At 50.0% G+C, this 17054-nt stretch overlaps 2 protein-coding genes across 2 annotated transcripts in view; one reads left to right on the forward strand and one right to left on the reverse strand.

The window, feature by feature from the left end:
* Positions 1-240: 240 nt before the first annotated feature.
* PAQR3 (progestin and adipoQ receptor family member 3) lies at positions 241-6857 on the forward strand. Its single transcript, XM_030948374.1, has 7 exons — positions 241-498; positions 581-743; positions 1622-1777; positions 2494-2691; positions 4082-4172; positions 4484-4632; positions 5053-6857. Exons 1-6 carry the CDS (start codon positions 314-316, stop codon positions 4624-4626), a joined length of 936 nt encoding a protein of 311 aa, XP_030804234.1. The 5' UTR covers positions 241-313; the 3' UTR covers positions 4627-4632; positions 5053-6857.
* Positions 6858-7239: 382 nt separating this feature from the next.
* The window catches only part of BMP2K (BMP2 inducible kinase), a 49588-nt gene continuing 39773 nt past the window's right edge, over positions 7240-17054 (reverse strand). The window contains exon 16 of the mRNA XM_030947585.1: positions 7240-12522. Coding sequence (XP_030803445.1) covers positions 11096-12522 — 1427 coding nt within the window. The 3' untranslated portion in view covers positions 7240-11095. The remainder of the gene's footprint in view (positions 12523-17054) is intronic.

Raw genomic sequence — 17054 nt, forward strand, 5'->3', positions numbered from 1 at the left:
GTCGGACGGCTGGGAGGGGGGCTGTGAGGCGCCCAGGGGCGCTCCGGCGGGTCTAAGGCCGCTGAGGTGTCCCGGAGATCGGAGGAGCCCGGGGCGCTCTGAGGGCTCCGGAGCGCTGAGGGAGCTGAGGCGGCTCTTGGGCGCCCCCTAGCGCTCACTGCCGGCGCAGGACGGAGCGGAGCCGCGCCGTGACGCCAACGGCGCGCGCCGCGCTGTGACGTCATCACGGTCGTTCCCAGCGCCGCTCCCGATCCCTATCCCGGCCCCGGCCCTTGAGGGCGGCTTGGGGCGGTCCGATGCGGCGGCGGGCAGGATGCACCAGAAGCTGCTGCGCAGCGCGCACTACATCGAGCTGGGCAGCTACCAGTACTGGCCGGTGCTGGTGCCCCGCGGCATCCGGCTCTACACGTACGAGCAGATCCCAGTGTTCCTGAAGGACAACCCCTACATCACCGATGGATACCGCGCATACCTGCCCTCCCGCCTGTGCATCAAGAGGTGAGCGCGCCCCGCGGCCCCGGGCGCCCCCCGGCCCCGCCGCCGCTCACCCCTGCCCCGCCTTGTGTCTCCTCTCGCTCAGCCTCTTCATCCTCTCCAACGAGACCGTCAACATCTGGAGCCACCTGCTCGGCTTCCTGCTCTTCTTCACGCTCGGCATCTACGACCTGACCGCCGTACTGCCGGCCGCCGGCGCCTCCCGCGAGGACTTCGTCATCTGCTCCGTCTGCCTCTTCTGCTTCCAGGTGGGCGCCGGCTGCCGGCGGCGCTGAGCCCTCCCGCGGTGCGGGCACAGCGCGGGCCCGGCGGCATCGCTCCGCGGGGTAAAAGCCGAACGCAGCTGGCACAGGAGAGAGTCTGTGATAGGGTGCATTTGTCCGGGCCGTGTCTCAGAGCTGCCGCAGCTTAAAGGGGGCCTGACGCGGCTCCAGGTGCTGCTGGACAGGGCCGAGCACCCTGGGATCCCAGGGATCAGCCGCGGCCCGATGGTCGGGAAGGGCAGGAGGGCTGGTGGCCTCACTTCTTCCTTGTCAGAGGAATGTGTTTGCACAGCAGACTTGAGGCCTGTCTCCGGTGGTGGGTCCCTGCACCTTGTGAGAGCACAGAGAGCTAAAGGCACCGTTGGTGTTCTCTGCAGGGTACAGGATGCCTTTGTACAGCCACAAGTGGCTCTAGTGCTCTTCCCTGCCCCTGCAGAAGGCCACAGAGAACCAAACACTTCTCAGGGAAAAGATTTTAAGGCAGCCTAGGAGCAAACAGGGAGCCTGTGCCTAAGAGTTAAATTTCTGTGTGTTCCCTCAGTCAAGGCACACAGTGAGTGCTGGGCACTCAGGGCAGATCTGGGCTTTGGGCTCTCCCCTGTACTGGTGCGGATGTGTTTCCCTGGAGCACTGCCAGGTCTCTGGCCTCAGGAGCCCGCTTTTGCTACTTGTACAACTGGTTACCATGGTTTGCAGTGTCCTGCTCCTCCTCCCCCGTGCCAGAGAAGCTTTATGGCCGGCTGGCAGGGATCACAAGTGCCTGCACTGGGGTGCACTGCACAGCACAGCTGCAGGGCTGGGGCTGGCTGTGCTCCCTGCTCCTTTGTCAGGAACTAACCCTCCTCCTCTGTCACTCTGCGTAGGTGTGTATGCTTTGCTCAGTAGGATACCACCTGTTCTGCTGCCACCGCTCTGAGAAGACCAGCCGGCGCTGGATGGCACTGGATTACGCGGGCATTTCCATTGGGATCCTGGGCTGCTACGTGTCAGGCGTGTTCTACGCCTTCTACTGCAGTAATGTGAGTGGGGAGCAATGTCCTTGCAGGGCTTGGTTCCTGTGCTCTCACTGCAGTTTCTGGGCTGCAGGAAGGGGGTTCTGTGCAGGTGTCCAAAGAGAACAGGAGCGGGGAGCCAGGGATGGGAACTGGAACATGTCCCTCTAATCTGAGCAGAACTGTGCTGGCTGAAGAGACAGGAAAATGCATGCTTTCCTTTCCAGCTGTTGATTGCACAAGCCTCAGGAAAATATTTAAATTTCTCTCAAGGTAGGGAAACTTTACAGGTCCTACCTGTATCCAGTGCCCGAGGCTGGTCATGGGATGTGTCCCATCACAGGTACTTTATTCAAACAGTATTGCCCACGAGGTAGCTGCTGTGAGGCAGAAACAACCTTGTTTTCCCTCCTTCTAACAGAGGATGAGTAAATGAGTTCCCTCTCAAGGCCTGCCCTGGACATGGCTGTCCAGGAGCTGAGCTGGACAGGTGAGACACAGGTGTATTGAAAACATTTGGTGCAGGAAGTGCTTGGAATGAAGGATGTAGTGCCAGGTGCCCCCCAGGAGCAGTTCCCTCCCCTCAGTGCCAGCTGACAAGCACAGGGCCCTGCACTCAGACCCACAGCTGGTGCCCACAGCAGGGACAGGGTGAAGCACTGCTGTGCTCAGTCACTGAAACCTCCTGCCCAGAGCTGACTTCTTCATGCCACAAACTTGCCTTTGTTTCTTTGTGCCCTCAGTACTGGCGCCAGGTGTATTTGATCACTGTGCTGGCCATGATCCTGGCAGTGTTTTTTGCTCAGATCCACCCCAGTTACCTCACACAGCAGTGGCACAGGCTGCGCTCCATGATCTTCTGCTCCGTGTCTGGTTATGGAATCATTCCCACCATCCACTGGGTTTGGCTCAATGGAGGCGTTGGGGCATCCATTGTACAGGTAAACAAAAAAAAAAAGGAAATAAGATTCCCTTTTGCTTTTCATTTGCCATTTTCCTTGAGTTCTCTTACACTTGGGAAAAAATGGGGAAGCAGGAGGAGTTACAATTCCTCTAAGGACAGAATTCTTTTGGTCAATACGATCCAAATGGGAACACTGAGAACTGTGTTGAGAGGGGATAGACAGCTTGGGAAGTTTCATTGTGCTGTGCTGCCCTAAAGCTGCACGGTGGGAAGGAGAGCAGGATCTACCTGTGTCTGTGCCTGAGCACGGAGCACCCTATGTGGGCAGACCACACCCTCACCAGGGCCTGGGGCAGGAGCTGAGGTGCCTGTGGAGCAGGATTGAGCCTGTCAGGCTGCAGGAGTGCTTAGGGCTGGCCATCTCCACAGCTCCAGAGGGCAACCAGGAGACATTGGGATGATTACCTGTCTCCTCCTCTGTTCCCTAGGATAGCAGCAGAAATCTGCATTTCCCTGCTCAGCCCTCTGTCTCCTACACAATCCTCCTCTAACAGCTCTTTCATGTTACTATTTTCCTGTTTGTTTCACTCCTTGGAATTACATTGTGACAGCAGCAGCCCAGTACAGCCAAAGGCAGTCTGGCGTGCCCCGGTGTGAACCACCCTGAAATCAGTACAGTTAGCCAGTAACACCTGATGGTGCTGAAAGAAACATTTCCTTTTCATAGTGAGCACAAACTGCACACACCTGGGCTGACCTGGATGGATGGCTGTCCATGGGGTGAGGGTTCAGCCAGGTCCAGAGCTGCTGTGGAATGTGGCAGAGCACCACTTGGAAATAGATGTGGCCTTTATACAGGACATTTCACACTGGCCCTCTAAAAATCATCAGTAGCAGTTGTGCCCCCACACTTCCCCTTCTGGCTTCCCCTGGGATAGCAGGATCATGTCTAGGGTACACATTCTGTTTCCATACTTCAGGAAAAGGGCCCACTTTTGGCAACAAAACATTCTGCTAACAAGATGCACCTGGTGGCTGAGTTGCTGGTTGTTGATCCCCCACTGTGAGCAGTCCTGTGTGCAGCTGCTGTGGTCCCAGCCTAAGTGGGATGTGCAGTGCAGTGTCCCTCACCCTGGCTGCTCTGTGCAGGCTCAGGGGAGTGGCAGGTGACCTTGCACAGACACATGCTGTGCCTGCTGAACAGAGAATTTTGCATGTAGAAGCAAGAGGCTGGAATAAAAGAGGTTTCTTTCCACTCAGGCTTTCCCAGAGTTTGGCATGTGTGTCCCCATTGGATTTGTGCATAGCTAACAAAGGCAGGGAAGGAAGATTCGGTGCTGTCATGCCTTTTCCTTTTTTATCTTTAGGGACATTTTTTTCTGGTTTTGCCTTCTAACAGAATAGGAGAGCTTGCTTTTCTTTTGCAGGAGTTTGCTCCGCGGGTATTTGTCATGTACTTCATCGCTGCTGTAGCTTTTCTCTTCTATATTTCCAAAGTTCCAGAAAGATACTTCCCAGGTAGGAAATTCTCTTCTGGCTGTTTTCTTTTCTGCAGTTAAGCTTCCTACAGTGTCACAGTCCTTGCTGTGGGTTCTGAACTTCCTGGGAGAGAACAGGCTGACCATGTTCCCCATGGCATGTTCCCATATAGAGTAAAAGAGTGGGAAGAGGCAGACAACTTCCATCAAGTTCGTTAAAGAACTTTCCCTGTTACCACTGAAGGGCAGGGTGTGGCGGAGCTCTGCAGGAGACTGATTGCTGATTGCACTGCACAGTGTGGAATTGTGGTGGAATTTAACAGCTGAACTCCATGTCCCTGTTCTCCCCAGGCCAGCTGAACTACCTCGGCTCGAGCCACCAAGTGTGGCACATCCTGGCAGTGGTGATGCTGTACTGGTGGCACCAGTCCACAGTGTACATCATGCAGTACCGACACAGCAAGCCCTGCCCCGAGTACAGCGCAGACCTGTGAGCCAAGGTACGGCTGCTGCCATTCTCGGGGAACAGGATAGTCCAACCACAGGCTTTGGGAATGCTGGCCTGAACCTCAGGTCGCTGTCCCAGACTGGGTCCTGACTGGTGTCAATAAAAAGCAGGGATGTGATTCCAGCCACTCTGCTCACCTCTGCTGCTGCATTGGACGAGGGTCTGGGGGAGCTGCTGTGCCCTTGAGCAGTTTTAGAGCAGGCTGGACTTAGTCCTGCCAGATCCCTTCCAGCTCTGTGTCACAATCTGAGTAGTCTCAAACCATCATCAGTACTTGTCCTTAAGTAGCATCTTCCTCAGGCTTTTGTCAGGTTTTCAGTCTGCTTAGCATTGATCTGGATGTTGTGGAAATCAGATGAGTTGTCAGTTACATGTGCACAGTGATTTAACTCGTTTCCCTGCTCTGTTTCAGAGGCAGCATGAGAGGATTGGTGAGACTGGGGGCCTCACGTGAAGAGCTGTGCTATCAAGGACTGAGGCAGTTCCTTTGCTGACTCCTGGTCTGTTACCCCCTTGCTGGGACAGAGTGTTACTGCAAGCTTTGATAAACACAGCAGCACTGCCTGGGTTGGAGGAGCATTTCCTTCTCAGCCAGTTCCTGCCCTGCAGTCAAGCACCAAACAGCTCCTCCTGGAGCAGGACAGCAGGAGGCTGAGCTCACTCGGCACACAGATCCCAGCAGGATGTTTTGTTGCTTGGCAGACATGAATGGCTTAGCCAAGGGTACTCAGGCCTGGACACCAGGTTTTCAGCTGGTGTGCACAGTTAGGAGAATACTCCTGGCAGCATGCCTGTAAAATTGGAGGAACTGTGGGAGCTGGTCCTGGATCCAAACCACAGCCCTGTGGGTGGTGCATCCTTCAGCCTTTGCGGGGAAGATGTATTACACTTCAGCATTGGCACAGGAACTGGAATGACTGAATGGCAGCATGAACTGGAATTCAGTGGATTTCTGTCCTGCTCTGGATGATCTCTTTCCCAGTCCCTGGGAGATAACATGATGTCCTGCACACCTAGATCTTCATTGCAGATCTTAAAAATAGCCTGCCCCAAGGAGGGGCATAGTTGTGCCATTGCTTGAAGAAATTTCTCTAGATCCCTTCAGTAATCTGGAATCAGTATTCCAGAATATTCCAGGAGTAGCACTAAGGCTGCATGTCCATGTCTGTTGTTGTTTTGCAATCAGGGAACCTGCTGGGGCTGCAGATTCCTGACTTTCAGCCTTTCCCTATGTGCAGGATGATACTGCACTCACACACACTGCTGTCCAAAATGACTTGCTTTCACAATCCTGCCACTGTGCCAAGGCTGCTTGGAGTTTCAGGATGTGTTGCAGAACCTTCCCTTATGAAATGAACACCAGGGAGCCATGGAATACACTGGTTATTGCACAGCTGCTGCCCAGCACCATTAAGCTCCAGGGGTGCCAGTCTTCCAAACAGCATCGAAATCCTTCGGACTTCTGAGTTAGAGGCAAGGATGCTAAGTGGCTACATCCTTGTGGAGAGGGCTTCCCCCAATGCACTGGGAGAGGCTGGCTCTGTGCAGTGACTACCCCAGGGCAGGCAGGCTCTGTTGGTTGCCCAAAGCTGCCTCCCTCGGGCCTAAGGCAGAGGAGCAGGACTTGGTTTCTGGTCAGGGCGTGCCAAGGAGACATGGTATGGAGGTGGAAACTTACAGACAGGCACCTGCACTCCTCAGGCAGAGAGAAGGCAGGATGGGAACTCCTCCTGCTGTGCTGGACAGGGATGCTGTCTGTGTCAGAGGGTGGTTTTGGTGCTTTTCTGTTGGTCTTTTTTAACTCCAGAAACAATTATTGGCAAAACGGACTGTGCATTAATGATTCAGCTCCCAGAGCTTTCAGCCTTTCAGTGTAAACACTGATTTTTTTATGATTTTTTAACTTGACAGCCAAGCAAGTTTCAAGTGCACTAATTACTACTACTGAAGCCTGAAAAGGAACTTGCAAGTGTAAAAGTCTGTTTCCAGTGTTATGTGTACAGTAATACCCCAATAATGTGTCTGTAATATTACTGACTTGAGCATTTGCTAATGTATTTTTATAATGGAAACCCTTAACTTCTCCAGCAGTTTTCATCAGATAAGGAAACTGATTGCCAAGCTGTGCATTTTTACCTGACACAATTTATCAAGCTGCATGATGATCTTTGATGTACATACTGAACTTACAAATAAATCCAAGTTCATTGGCTTTTTCCTTGAAGTAACATTATTCCTGCAGCTCATGCAGCAAAACAATTGATGTCAATGGCTCAGCCACGGAACTTGTGCCACAGACAGGGATTTTTGAGGGAGACTCCCTAGTTGAATTTGCTGATGAACTCATCTTTTCAGCCTACTACCAGTACTCTTTATTAACGGAGTCCTGCTGCTGCTGTTTTATCTGTTCTTGACCATTTCCATTCTTACTTCAGCTCACCCGAGAATAAAATCAATACAAGGAGCATCCAAACAACCTGCTCCAGTAAACAACTGCAGGAAGGGGCTCACACCACTTTATAGTTCTGTCCAGAAGTGCAGAGCTCAGTCCAGTGCCATTGGGACCCATACATGACCCTTCTGCAGAAAGGCTGTAAAGAGTAACACTGAACCAAAGGATTTTCAACCAGTTGGACACAGCAGGATGATCGAGCAGCAAGTACAATTAGTTAAAACAGTTTTATGAGAGTCACAGGTACATGACAGCTGCAAAAATCACTGAGCAGCAGCAGCGCTTATAAAAAGTAAATGAAAGCCTACACAGAAATACTTCACCATGCAGTGTTGAAGAGACCTGAAAAGGCACTTTTACCAGGTTCCTTTATTTAACAACTCCAAGGGTTTTATGATATACATCAGCTTCACAAAAAAAGTTAAAAGTTCTGGCTTTAGTAGTACACAAAAAAGCTTTAGAAACTCCAAGTCTAACAAGAAATGGAAGTGTAGTTCAGGCAAGTGCACTTAAAAGCTGAATGCCAGCAATTTTAAAACAGTTTTTATGCTCTTTAATAGTAGGTGATGCCTCAGTCACAACTTTACCATACACACCATCTCCTTGTTTTCCTTTCAAAATAAGCCCTATGGAACAGTAGCACAGCAGCCACCCTTGATGCTTAACTCATATTCACTCAAGTCACAAACATGACTGTGGCTGCTGGGTTACCAACACCACAGCAACTCCAAGGGGTACGTGATGTGTGCAAGCATGTGTATATTTTATATATACTCCTTAGATATATAAAAATACACCATATAGTATAAAAAATTCCAGATAAATTTTTTCTCACAGTAGCAAATATATCAACTTATTTTCACAGTACTTGGTTTTTTTACTAACTGGGACACCCAGAATGATTATAAGCTTTTTCCTCCAACACTGGTGCTCACAGAGCCCCCCACCACAGCATTAATTACACACCTAAGGGCTCTTTGAGTCCACAGGCAAACACAACTACCTGGTTTTTCCTTCCATCACCACAACCACTTAAAAGAGGTTGTGCTTCTTAGCACTTTGGGGCAGACACTCTCTCCAGCAGCTCATCCTACAAGGCCTGTGCTTCAGTCCCTCAGCATGCAGAGGGAGAAGCTGTAAAAACCCATCGGGATTTCTGTCTGGAAGGGAAGTGTCAACCCCTTACCTTGCCCTCTTGCTACCACAGGCAGCATGTACGTGACTACTGCAAAAAGGCCTTTCCTGATTTCTACTAAGGTCACGTTGCACTCCACACACCCTGAAAAAAGGCAAAGGATACCCCATTCCCTGACAGTCACACATTTCACCTCCTTTCAATAGTGGATAGTGGCTGAAAACAACCCCAAGCTTGGGTTCAGTCGTGTATAAACTACATACCAGGAAAAGTCAGCTTAGCAGGGTGCACCGATCTCACATCAACCACGAGAAAGAATAAAATAACTAACTCTAAAGAAAAAAAGTGAAATTTAATCAAAAACCTGATTGGTGTCTCGAGTGTGAAGAACCAGGTTTGTTAAGGCCATTAGGAGGCAAATATCGTGGGCCATAACTCATGCCAGCTCTAGAGTCAGTGGGGTCTGCAGCTTGCCTGTGCCTTGTCTCTCCCTCCAGCTTGGCTGTGCTGCAGTGTAAGTGCATAGAGACCCTCTGCCCAAGCCCCCTGCAGCCCTCCTCAGCCTGGAGCCCCGGGGTAAACCAACAGTACTGAACACATTTCCTATCTGTAATTTACCTGATGGCTTCTGCCCACACTGGGTCTGCTGGTGCTCACCCTCCTCCCTGCATGTACAACAGCCCCCACCTCTCCTCCTGGGCCCTGGAGCCAAGCCCCAGGGCCATGTGCATTGTTAACCCTTCCTACTGGGAAGACAGCAACAGCCTGGCTTTGGTGAGGACCAGCCACACTTAGGACCACAGTTTTCATCTCACTTTGAGTCCACCTCACTGCCACATTTGTCATCTTGCTCCAAGGGCTTTTCGGGCAGGTAACAGCTCTGAAAGACATTGAGAAGGGCAGCTCATAAGCATGCACAGAGATTAAAAAAAGGGAAAAGGACTGTTAACCTGAGTGTCAGAAATGCTACAAAAATTGGCATGTGCTTCTTGCAGCCTTTGGCACCAAACAGGTGAGAAGAGCAGTAATAAAGCTTGGAAAGTCCTGTGTTGAAACATTTCTACTCAATCTCCTAAGGGCTTAACTCCTAAGCCTAGAAAAGGCACACTGAAGCAGGCACAGCTGGAATATCCCACTTAGACCCTGTGAGAAATGAAACTGAGGAAGGTGAAGGTACACCATCACTATGAGCTATGTTAAGATTCCAGAGCTAAGGAAAGCAATGACACATACATCCCAGGGGGCATTTTATTCGACTGATCCCAAAAGAGTCTTGCGATTTGTTTTCAGTGTGTTTTCAGTGAATATTGAAAGGGACCAAATGCTCCCATCACCTCCTGAATATCCAGCAGGAGGCATCAGGGGGAAAAAAGCTCACAACCCTGAATATTTCACTTCGCTTGTGACAGTGGGGCACGTGAGAACCCCCGGCCACAAACAGGGATGTCCCCCATGTGCAAACACCCAGCTACCCACTCCTCAGCCTCCAGTGGAGCAGGACAGAAAGGTGGGACAAGCTGAGGAGCCACCCCTCCTTCCGTGTCCCCGTGAGGACAGCCATGGAACTCAGGCTGGGCTGTCCCGAGGGGCATTGTCTCTGCACACACCAGCACCTCCCACACCACAGGAAGCACACACTGTGCTAGGCAGTGGTCACACCTCCTGCCATCACCCGAGGCGCCGCACGGCGCTCCTGGGCAGCAGGACAGGGCTCCTTCCTGAAAGGCTCCGAGGGGTGAAACGCAGCTCAGTGGTCCAGCAGCCAGCAGCTCCTGCTGGAACACAGCCGAGGCAGGAAGTGTCTCCAAAGCTCAGTGCATTTAGCGACCCTTAAAAGAGCATCAGGTTACAGTCATTTCATAAAACTATTGTAAAAAAACAACAGAGAGGACACATTTTCTTTTCAATCAAAATCCAAGAGGAAAACAGACACAAATCCCAAGGTGTAATCAAACCAATCCAATGGTTGTACCTCACAGTCAACTCCACAAGTCATCTGAAGCACTCCATGTGCCCAAGGACAGCCCCTCTTCCAGTGTGCTGAGGAGTCTCCCAAAGTGCTGCAATCCCAGCCATGTCACTGCTGGTTCACACCCCCACACATTCTCACAGATCAGTCAATCACCTGCTTCTTTAGTTTTGACTCTACAATTCCAGTTTGCTACTTTACATTAATGGCACTTACTATTAAAAAATAATTCAAAATTGACCATTTAGGCACATTAAAAAAAAATCTGCCTTTCATCTCTGCAGCTGCATAGATGTCTGCAAGGTCCCAAGCCATAGCTGTGCTCTGGAATTCTGGGCAACAGCCCCTTGAGGATGTGGCTGCTTTATTTTTATGATTAATAAAGGTAGTTTTCACCTAGGAAGCAAAGACTTGGCTATTTCCAGCACATAATCTGGATATCAGTATGTCTTGGTTCTTAGGTCTGCAGAGACACGAAGAAGCACTGCAGTTCATCAGCCTCCTGTATGTGGGAAGCATTTTCCATGTGCTCCCCGCCTCTTCCACTCCAACGGGGCACATGGCACAGGGATGGAAAGGCAAGACCAAAGTGCACAAACAACAGTATGTCCCAGGGCCCCAAGTCAGTGACAGGGATTCATATCCAATTCCTCATTACATTCTGGGAGCCATCTGCCATAAGGAAACAACACTTCTGATTTTTTTCCTCTTTTTCTCAAAAAGATCCAAATCAGAATTAGCCATTATTTGCAACTCCACCACACATGCAGGCCACTGCCTCCTCACCCTGAACAAGCTGTACAACCCAGGCCCCTGGCATTTCAACCACGTAAATGACTCCACTAAACCTTTACTAAGGGACTTGGAGAGGTATAGTGGGGGGAACCCACTGGAAGCCTCTACTGTTTAGAAGGGAACGGAGCTGCTCCAAAGGGATCTAACTCCAGTGCCTGCTGTGGTTGGCTCTGTGTGCTCTGCACCACCAGCTCTGTGAAGGGCACAGCACCAAAGTCATCTGTTTTCAGCCCGTCCCCGCTGTGAACAGCGCCATGCAAGGAACTCTGCCTGGGCCTGCCAGCCACGACGACTGTGCCGTGGTCCCCGCGGCTATCCCCAAAGCCCTGGTGCTGGGCATGGCGCATCAGCTCTGGCGGGTGGAAGGGTTTGGCGCCGAAGGGATCCAGCAGCGCCTCGTCCGGCTGCAGCGGGTTGGCTCGATCCTTGCTGTCGGTCAGGGCCACGCTGATGTTCTCCTTGGAGTCCGAGATGGTCAGGAACTCGTTGCTGCTCTGCGAGTCCCTGCGGCCGGCCTTCCTGTGCCGGCGGGCACGCTCCGGGGTGCGGTAGCTGGGTTTCAGCCCCTTCTTGGCGCTGGTGGGGGTGCCGTGGTGGCGCTTCCCATTGTTCTTGGGCACCTCCTGCTTCATGCGCCTCTGGCGGGAAGACAGCTTCTGCAGGTTGCGCTGCTGCTTCACCTTCTGCTGCTGGCCACCTGTGATCTCCTCAAAAGGAACCAGCCCAAACAGGTCCTGCCTGCTCCCAGCAGACTTGGGGACGAGGGATGGCTGAAATGGGGTGCAACCAAAGATATCCACGCTCCGTGGAGAGCTGGGGGAGAGCAGAGGCTCCATCCCTGACCCCTGCCCATCTCGCTGCGGCGCCTTTTTACTGAAAGGAGCTTTGATGAAAACATCAAAGTCATCCTGCTCTTGGCTTAGGCTGGGAAAAGCCACCTGAGAAGAAACATCTTTGTCCACTTTCTCTCTTGCCTGAGGCTGCAGTGTGAAAAAGGGCACAGCTCCAAACACATCAAATTCTTGGCCAGAGTTAATCAGAGTGCTTGGCACCTCAGGCGGGGACCTAGGCACTGAACTGGGCTCTGTGATTTCACTGCTGCTCACACCATCTCTGAACCGAGTGCCCAGGAGCCCTTCCACACATTTTTGCTTGGTTCGGTCACAATCAGAATCAGAGCTCTGCTTTTCTTCCTCCTCTTCTTCCACCTCTTCCTCAGAATCCATGAGCAGAGGTCGGTGGCCCAAATTCTCTGGTTCTGTATCATTGTCATCATTGAAGTCCCCATTCTCTCCATGCAAGACTTCTTCATCCTCCTGTTCTTCTTCTTCCTCACTGCTCTTGGGAGAAGGAGGATCTGATTCAAAATCACTCTCTGACTCCTCACCACCTTTTGTCACATGTCCCTCTGCACTTTTCCTCCCTGTCCGGGGATCTCTAAATGCATGGCTCAGTTTTCCAGCCTTTGCTGGGGTCCCTAAGTTATTTCCTTGATTGCTGGCTGAGTTATCCACTTGTTTTCCAGGGGAACCTGCGGGTCCAAAGAAAAAAGCAAATGAAAACTTGAAACATAGAAAGGCAAAACTTTCTCCACACACTCCACAGCCACACACTCCAGGAGCTGATGCAAACATATATCCTGTACTTAGGGAGGGAAACAAGTTAAAAATTTCATCTGACATTTCAAACAACACACGTACAATCAACAGACAGAGCTGCCAGCTTGACTTCTAAAGCACAAGGTGCCTGGACATACAGTACCAGTATTTGGGGGGCACACAGAAGGGGCCAATGGACACAACGATCTCTAGAGACAGCTTTTCAAACCCAGTCATTACGCATCCACTCTCCTCCAGGGAAACAGGAGGCAGCAGGATTTCCACACTAATTTTCTGGTTTTTTTTTTTAAGCAGACAAGCTATTTTTTGATGTGCTTCTGCTTTGATAGTCTGCTCTGACAAACAATGCTCTAGTCAGGAGAGCAGCTCCTTCTAACTTCTGTAGAAACTGAGGCACAAAAGCTCTTGATTTTCCTCAAGTTTGAGACCAATGCTTTCTGCTTTGTGCCTAAATGCAACTTGTCAGCTCAGCTTCTTTATGGCAAGGAAATCTATATCTACTTGTTTCCCTCTGCCAGCTTTCTCCCTACTAGTCACTGACAACTAGAACTGAAAGAACAATTCATGATGAGTCTTTTGTGGTGTGGTTGCCTTGGGAACACTGGAAGCAGTAAAAATTTTGCAGCAGTACAAAAAAGAGATGGCAAGAGCAGGCAGAGCAGGGGAGGCTGCACAGTGGCAGTGGCACCACTCCCCAGAGCAGGGGAGGCTGCACAGTGGCAGTGGCACGGCTCTCATCACTAAGCACACCCAGTTTCTCCCTGTGTAAGAGCCCCATGATGTGGGGAGATGTTTTCAGGAGTGTAACTGACTGTGATTTCTAGGTGAAGGGAAAGAGCAGGAGGAAAATCCAAACACTCAAGTCTCTACTAGGTGAAGAACACTTGCCCTTGCAATGTCCTCTTGGCCACAGACAGGGTGCATAATGTCAGATGCAATGCCAGCAACAGCAGCAAAAATTCACCTCCTGGCAGGCCCAGAGCACTGCCCACAGCCTGGGTGCCCAAAAGCTGTGTGCCACTGCCCAGAGAGGCTGTCGGGCACCCTGGCACTGGGGACAAGCTTCTCACGTCTCCAGCACCCGACAGCAGCTGGGGCCAGGGCTGCTCCTGCAGAAGCAGCTATTAGAGAACTCTACCCAGAGCACTGCACTGCACCCCTGACCTCACCCAAACAAAACTGATGTCTTCCACTTAGGGCTTTGTTACACAAACACTGACATTTTAACCCACACCATGTGTTCGAAGGATGGAAAACGCCAGGGATGGCTACAGGCATCCGCTACTTCTCCAAAAATCATCTTCATCCAGAATCCACCTCATAACTCTTGTTCTTGCAATATACCAAATATTTTCTCAGCTAATTCCTTCTTTCACAGAGAAACTAGTGTGCAACTTCTAGGTCAAGTCAGAATCTTTACTTTCTATGCTCCAGTTTTACAAGAGCCATTTCCTCCATTTTTAAGGGGAATTAACAGCAATTTCCTCATCCATCAGCTTCCTCACTCCTTTGCAGCTACACTTAAAATAATCAAAATTCAGCAGTAATACAATTTATGTAAGGATTTAAAACCAAGATGACCAGAATGACTAAAACCATCAGGTGATTAGGGCTTTGAGCTGTTTCTTCTTGCCTTCTAGTGTCAGATTGCTTCTTATCGACTGTAATTTTAAATGCTACATATTTGCTTTACCCACTAAATTAGAATCTGGATTATTCTGCTGCTTACTTTAGATTTCCCCAAGGTACAGCCTTCACATTGCACTAAATAACCCACCCAGCCTCCAAATCCTGCTGTTTTCAATATTTACTGGAACATTAATGTTAGCATAAATGCAAATAGATTTAAAAGAAGAAAAAGGGACTACTTCTAGGTTAGATGTTAATACCACATCCACAACAAAAGGCCCAGACCTTTTGTCTGTGTCCATATCCACAAGAGTTTACAGTCCCACGGAATAGTTAGACCTTTGCACTTCATCTCAATATGCAGTAAACAACCAATACAGCTTTTTTTTTTCAATGAAGAACTGAATCACAGTGTTACCTAATACACCTGACTTCCCAGCAGGTTTAAGTATTATTGGTGAAGTGCTGCCACAGTCAGAGACCCTAGAAAACAGACTGAAACAGGCACTGACGAGACAGAGGACAACCCCTCCCCCGAGCAGCTGAGCTGCCCGAGGGCTGTGTGAGGCACACAGGGTGCAGCTCCTAGCCCCAGAGCTCTCCAGACAGACAGCACAGCAAAGAGGACATTTCCCACAGCACACTCCATGCACAGGCACCTCAGCTGCTCCAGCATCCCAACACACCCACCTGCTACTCACAACTGCAATTCTTGCTGGCAACACACAGCAAATCATCTTGGGAATTGGGCATCAAGACAACCCAGCCTTTCACCCTAAGGTTTCCTCTCTTCAGTCTAACAAGCACAACCCCCAGAGGAACTCTGATGAAGCCGGGAACAACTGACCGAGCCATCCCTCTTGCTGGAGACATGCATCCACAGCAACACAGAAGCCAGCTGCTTTCCTCCTGTACTTGGAGCTCTGAACCTCTCTTCAAGGAAATGCTGAGCACCTTCTTGGCTGACAGAGGCAGACACAGGGGAAGTTCTTGAATAGCAATGAGAAGTTTGATGTACATGTTGATTTTTACTTTGCCCACAGCAGTGTGTCCTGGCTCTGGTCAGCTCTGTGGGCTCTTGCTCCACTGAGGGCAATGCCATGGCACACTGGACATAGCACACACCAGAATGAGGCAGTCCACAGGAAAGGGCAGCCTTAGGTGCAGGTTTGTAAACATCTGTCCCTGCACATGAGAAAGCATGGTCCAAAATAGCTTAATTTTAAGGCCACTCAAAGACACAGCAAGAAGACTTTTTCCTGTTCTAACAGCACCACAGCACAGTCAATAACTGCATCTCAGCTCAGTGGTTTCTGAAGAAGGCTTCCAAATTTCTACCTCTTCAACTGAGATTGCTCCTTGTCCAGTCTCCTTGCGGGAGTTAACAACGTGACTTGGTTATTGCAGCACAAATCCAGTGTCTAGGTATTAAGTACAGACTGAGAATTACCCAACAGTGAGTACAAACTCAAAGCCCCCACTAGGAGTTCACTATTATCAGAGTTGCAGAGCCAGCAGGTATGACCCTACATGGACCACTGTCACCTGGAAAGCAGGTGGCACACAGATGACGCTGTGAACAGCAACTGCTCCTGATATGTGGGTTTGAAGAGAACTGTACTCCAAGGAGGATTTCCAGAACAGTGATATCACTGCTCCCACACTGGAATGTGTCAGGAGAGAACAAGTATCTTCCTTTATCCTTCTGTGTGTGCTGAGGATAGAAACAACCAGAGCCACCTGCTCCAAGCAGAAACTACTCTAAGATGCTCATCTAGCACACTTCTAGCCCTACCTGGCCAACTCTGAGGGAACAAACCACCTCTGCACCCACCTTTGCAGCTGCAGTGGTCTCATGTTAATCCCAGGAACAGGGATCAAACTGCATCAGACAAGAACCAAAACCAATCCAAACAAACAAAAATAACCTCACTAGAACTACCATATTTTAAACCAAGATAGAAAACCAAACTATTCCTACGCTACAGTTGCCCCTGTTTCACTGCTAATGAAATCAGCAAATGAAACAGAACTACACACAAGCAATCCCCCAAAAGGGAAAAGCTCCTGCTTAATGACCATTGGATGCTCTGGCCAAACAGATCTCCAGGCTCAAGTGTTGTGTCACATTGATTTCATGCAATCTTGTCAGGCTACACCACTGCAGAGACATTCAGATACACATTTATACAGCACTCCTGCACACCGGGGGCAACATCTGTTTGCAATGTGCTGCTCAGATTACCACACTTCTAATCAGGTTTCCAGCTTGTAGGGAACAATTGTTCTTGCCTCAAATGTGAGCCAGGTGGAACATCTTTAATCATATAAGAAGATCCCAATCTTCAAGGAAATTTTCTGTTCCGATGTTCTTTTTCGAGACACAGGATTATAAGAGGATGAATTCCCTCTAACAACTGCAGTAATTACATGCCTTCTGCTGGTTCTTCTTTTTAGGGTATCGTGGGGGTAGCCCAAGAGTGGGGCATAAGAGCTTTAAGCTCCCTTGGAATTGGGAACATACTGCCACCATCATTTCATAACAATTTGCCACATGTCAGCCCAAGGATTAGCGGCAGGTTGCAACTAAATCTGCACCAGTTCTCTGACAACAGCCAGGGCAGCAGCTGCTCAACACTGTAATGGATTTACACATCTTACCACCTCTATTTTCAAGAGCAACAAAAATGGAAGAATACCACGCTTGTGCCTGGCACTATTGCTGACATGTTTTTAAATAATTATTCCAGAGATTAATGAGCAATGTAAAAAAATAGTGCAACGTGCCCATGACTGCTGCAAGATTTGAAAAATC

Source organism: Camarhynchus parvulus, chromosome 4 (genome assembly GCF_901933205.1).
Source record: "Camarhynchus parvulus chromosome 4, STF_HiC, whole genome shotgun sequence".
NCBI lineage: Eukaryota > Metazoa > Chordata > Aves > Passeriformes > Thraupidae > Camarhynchus > Camarhynchus parvulus.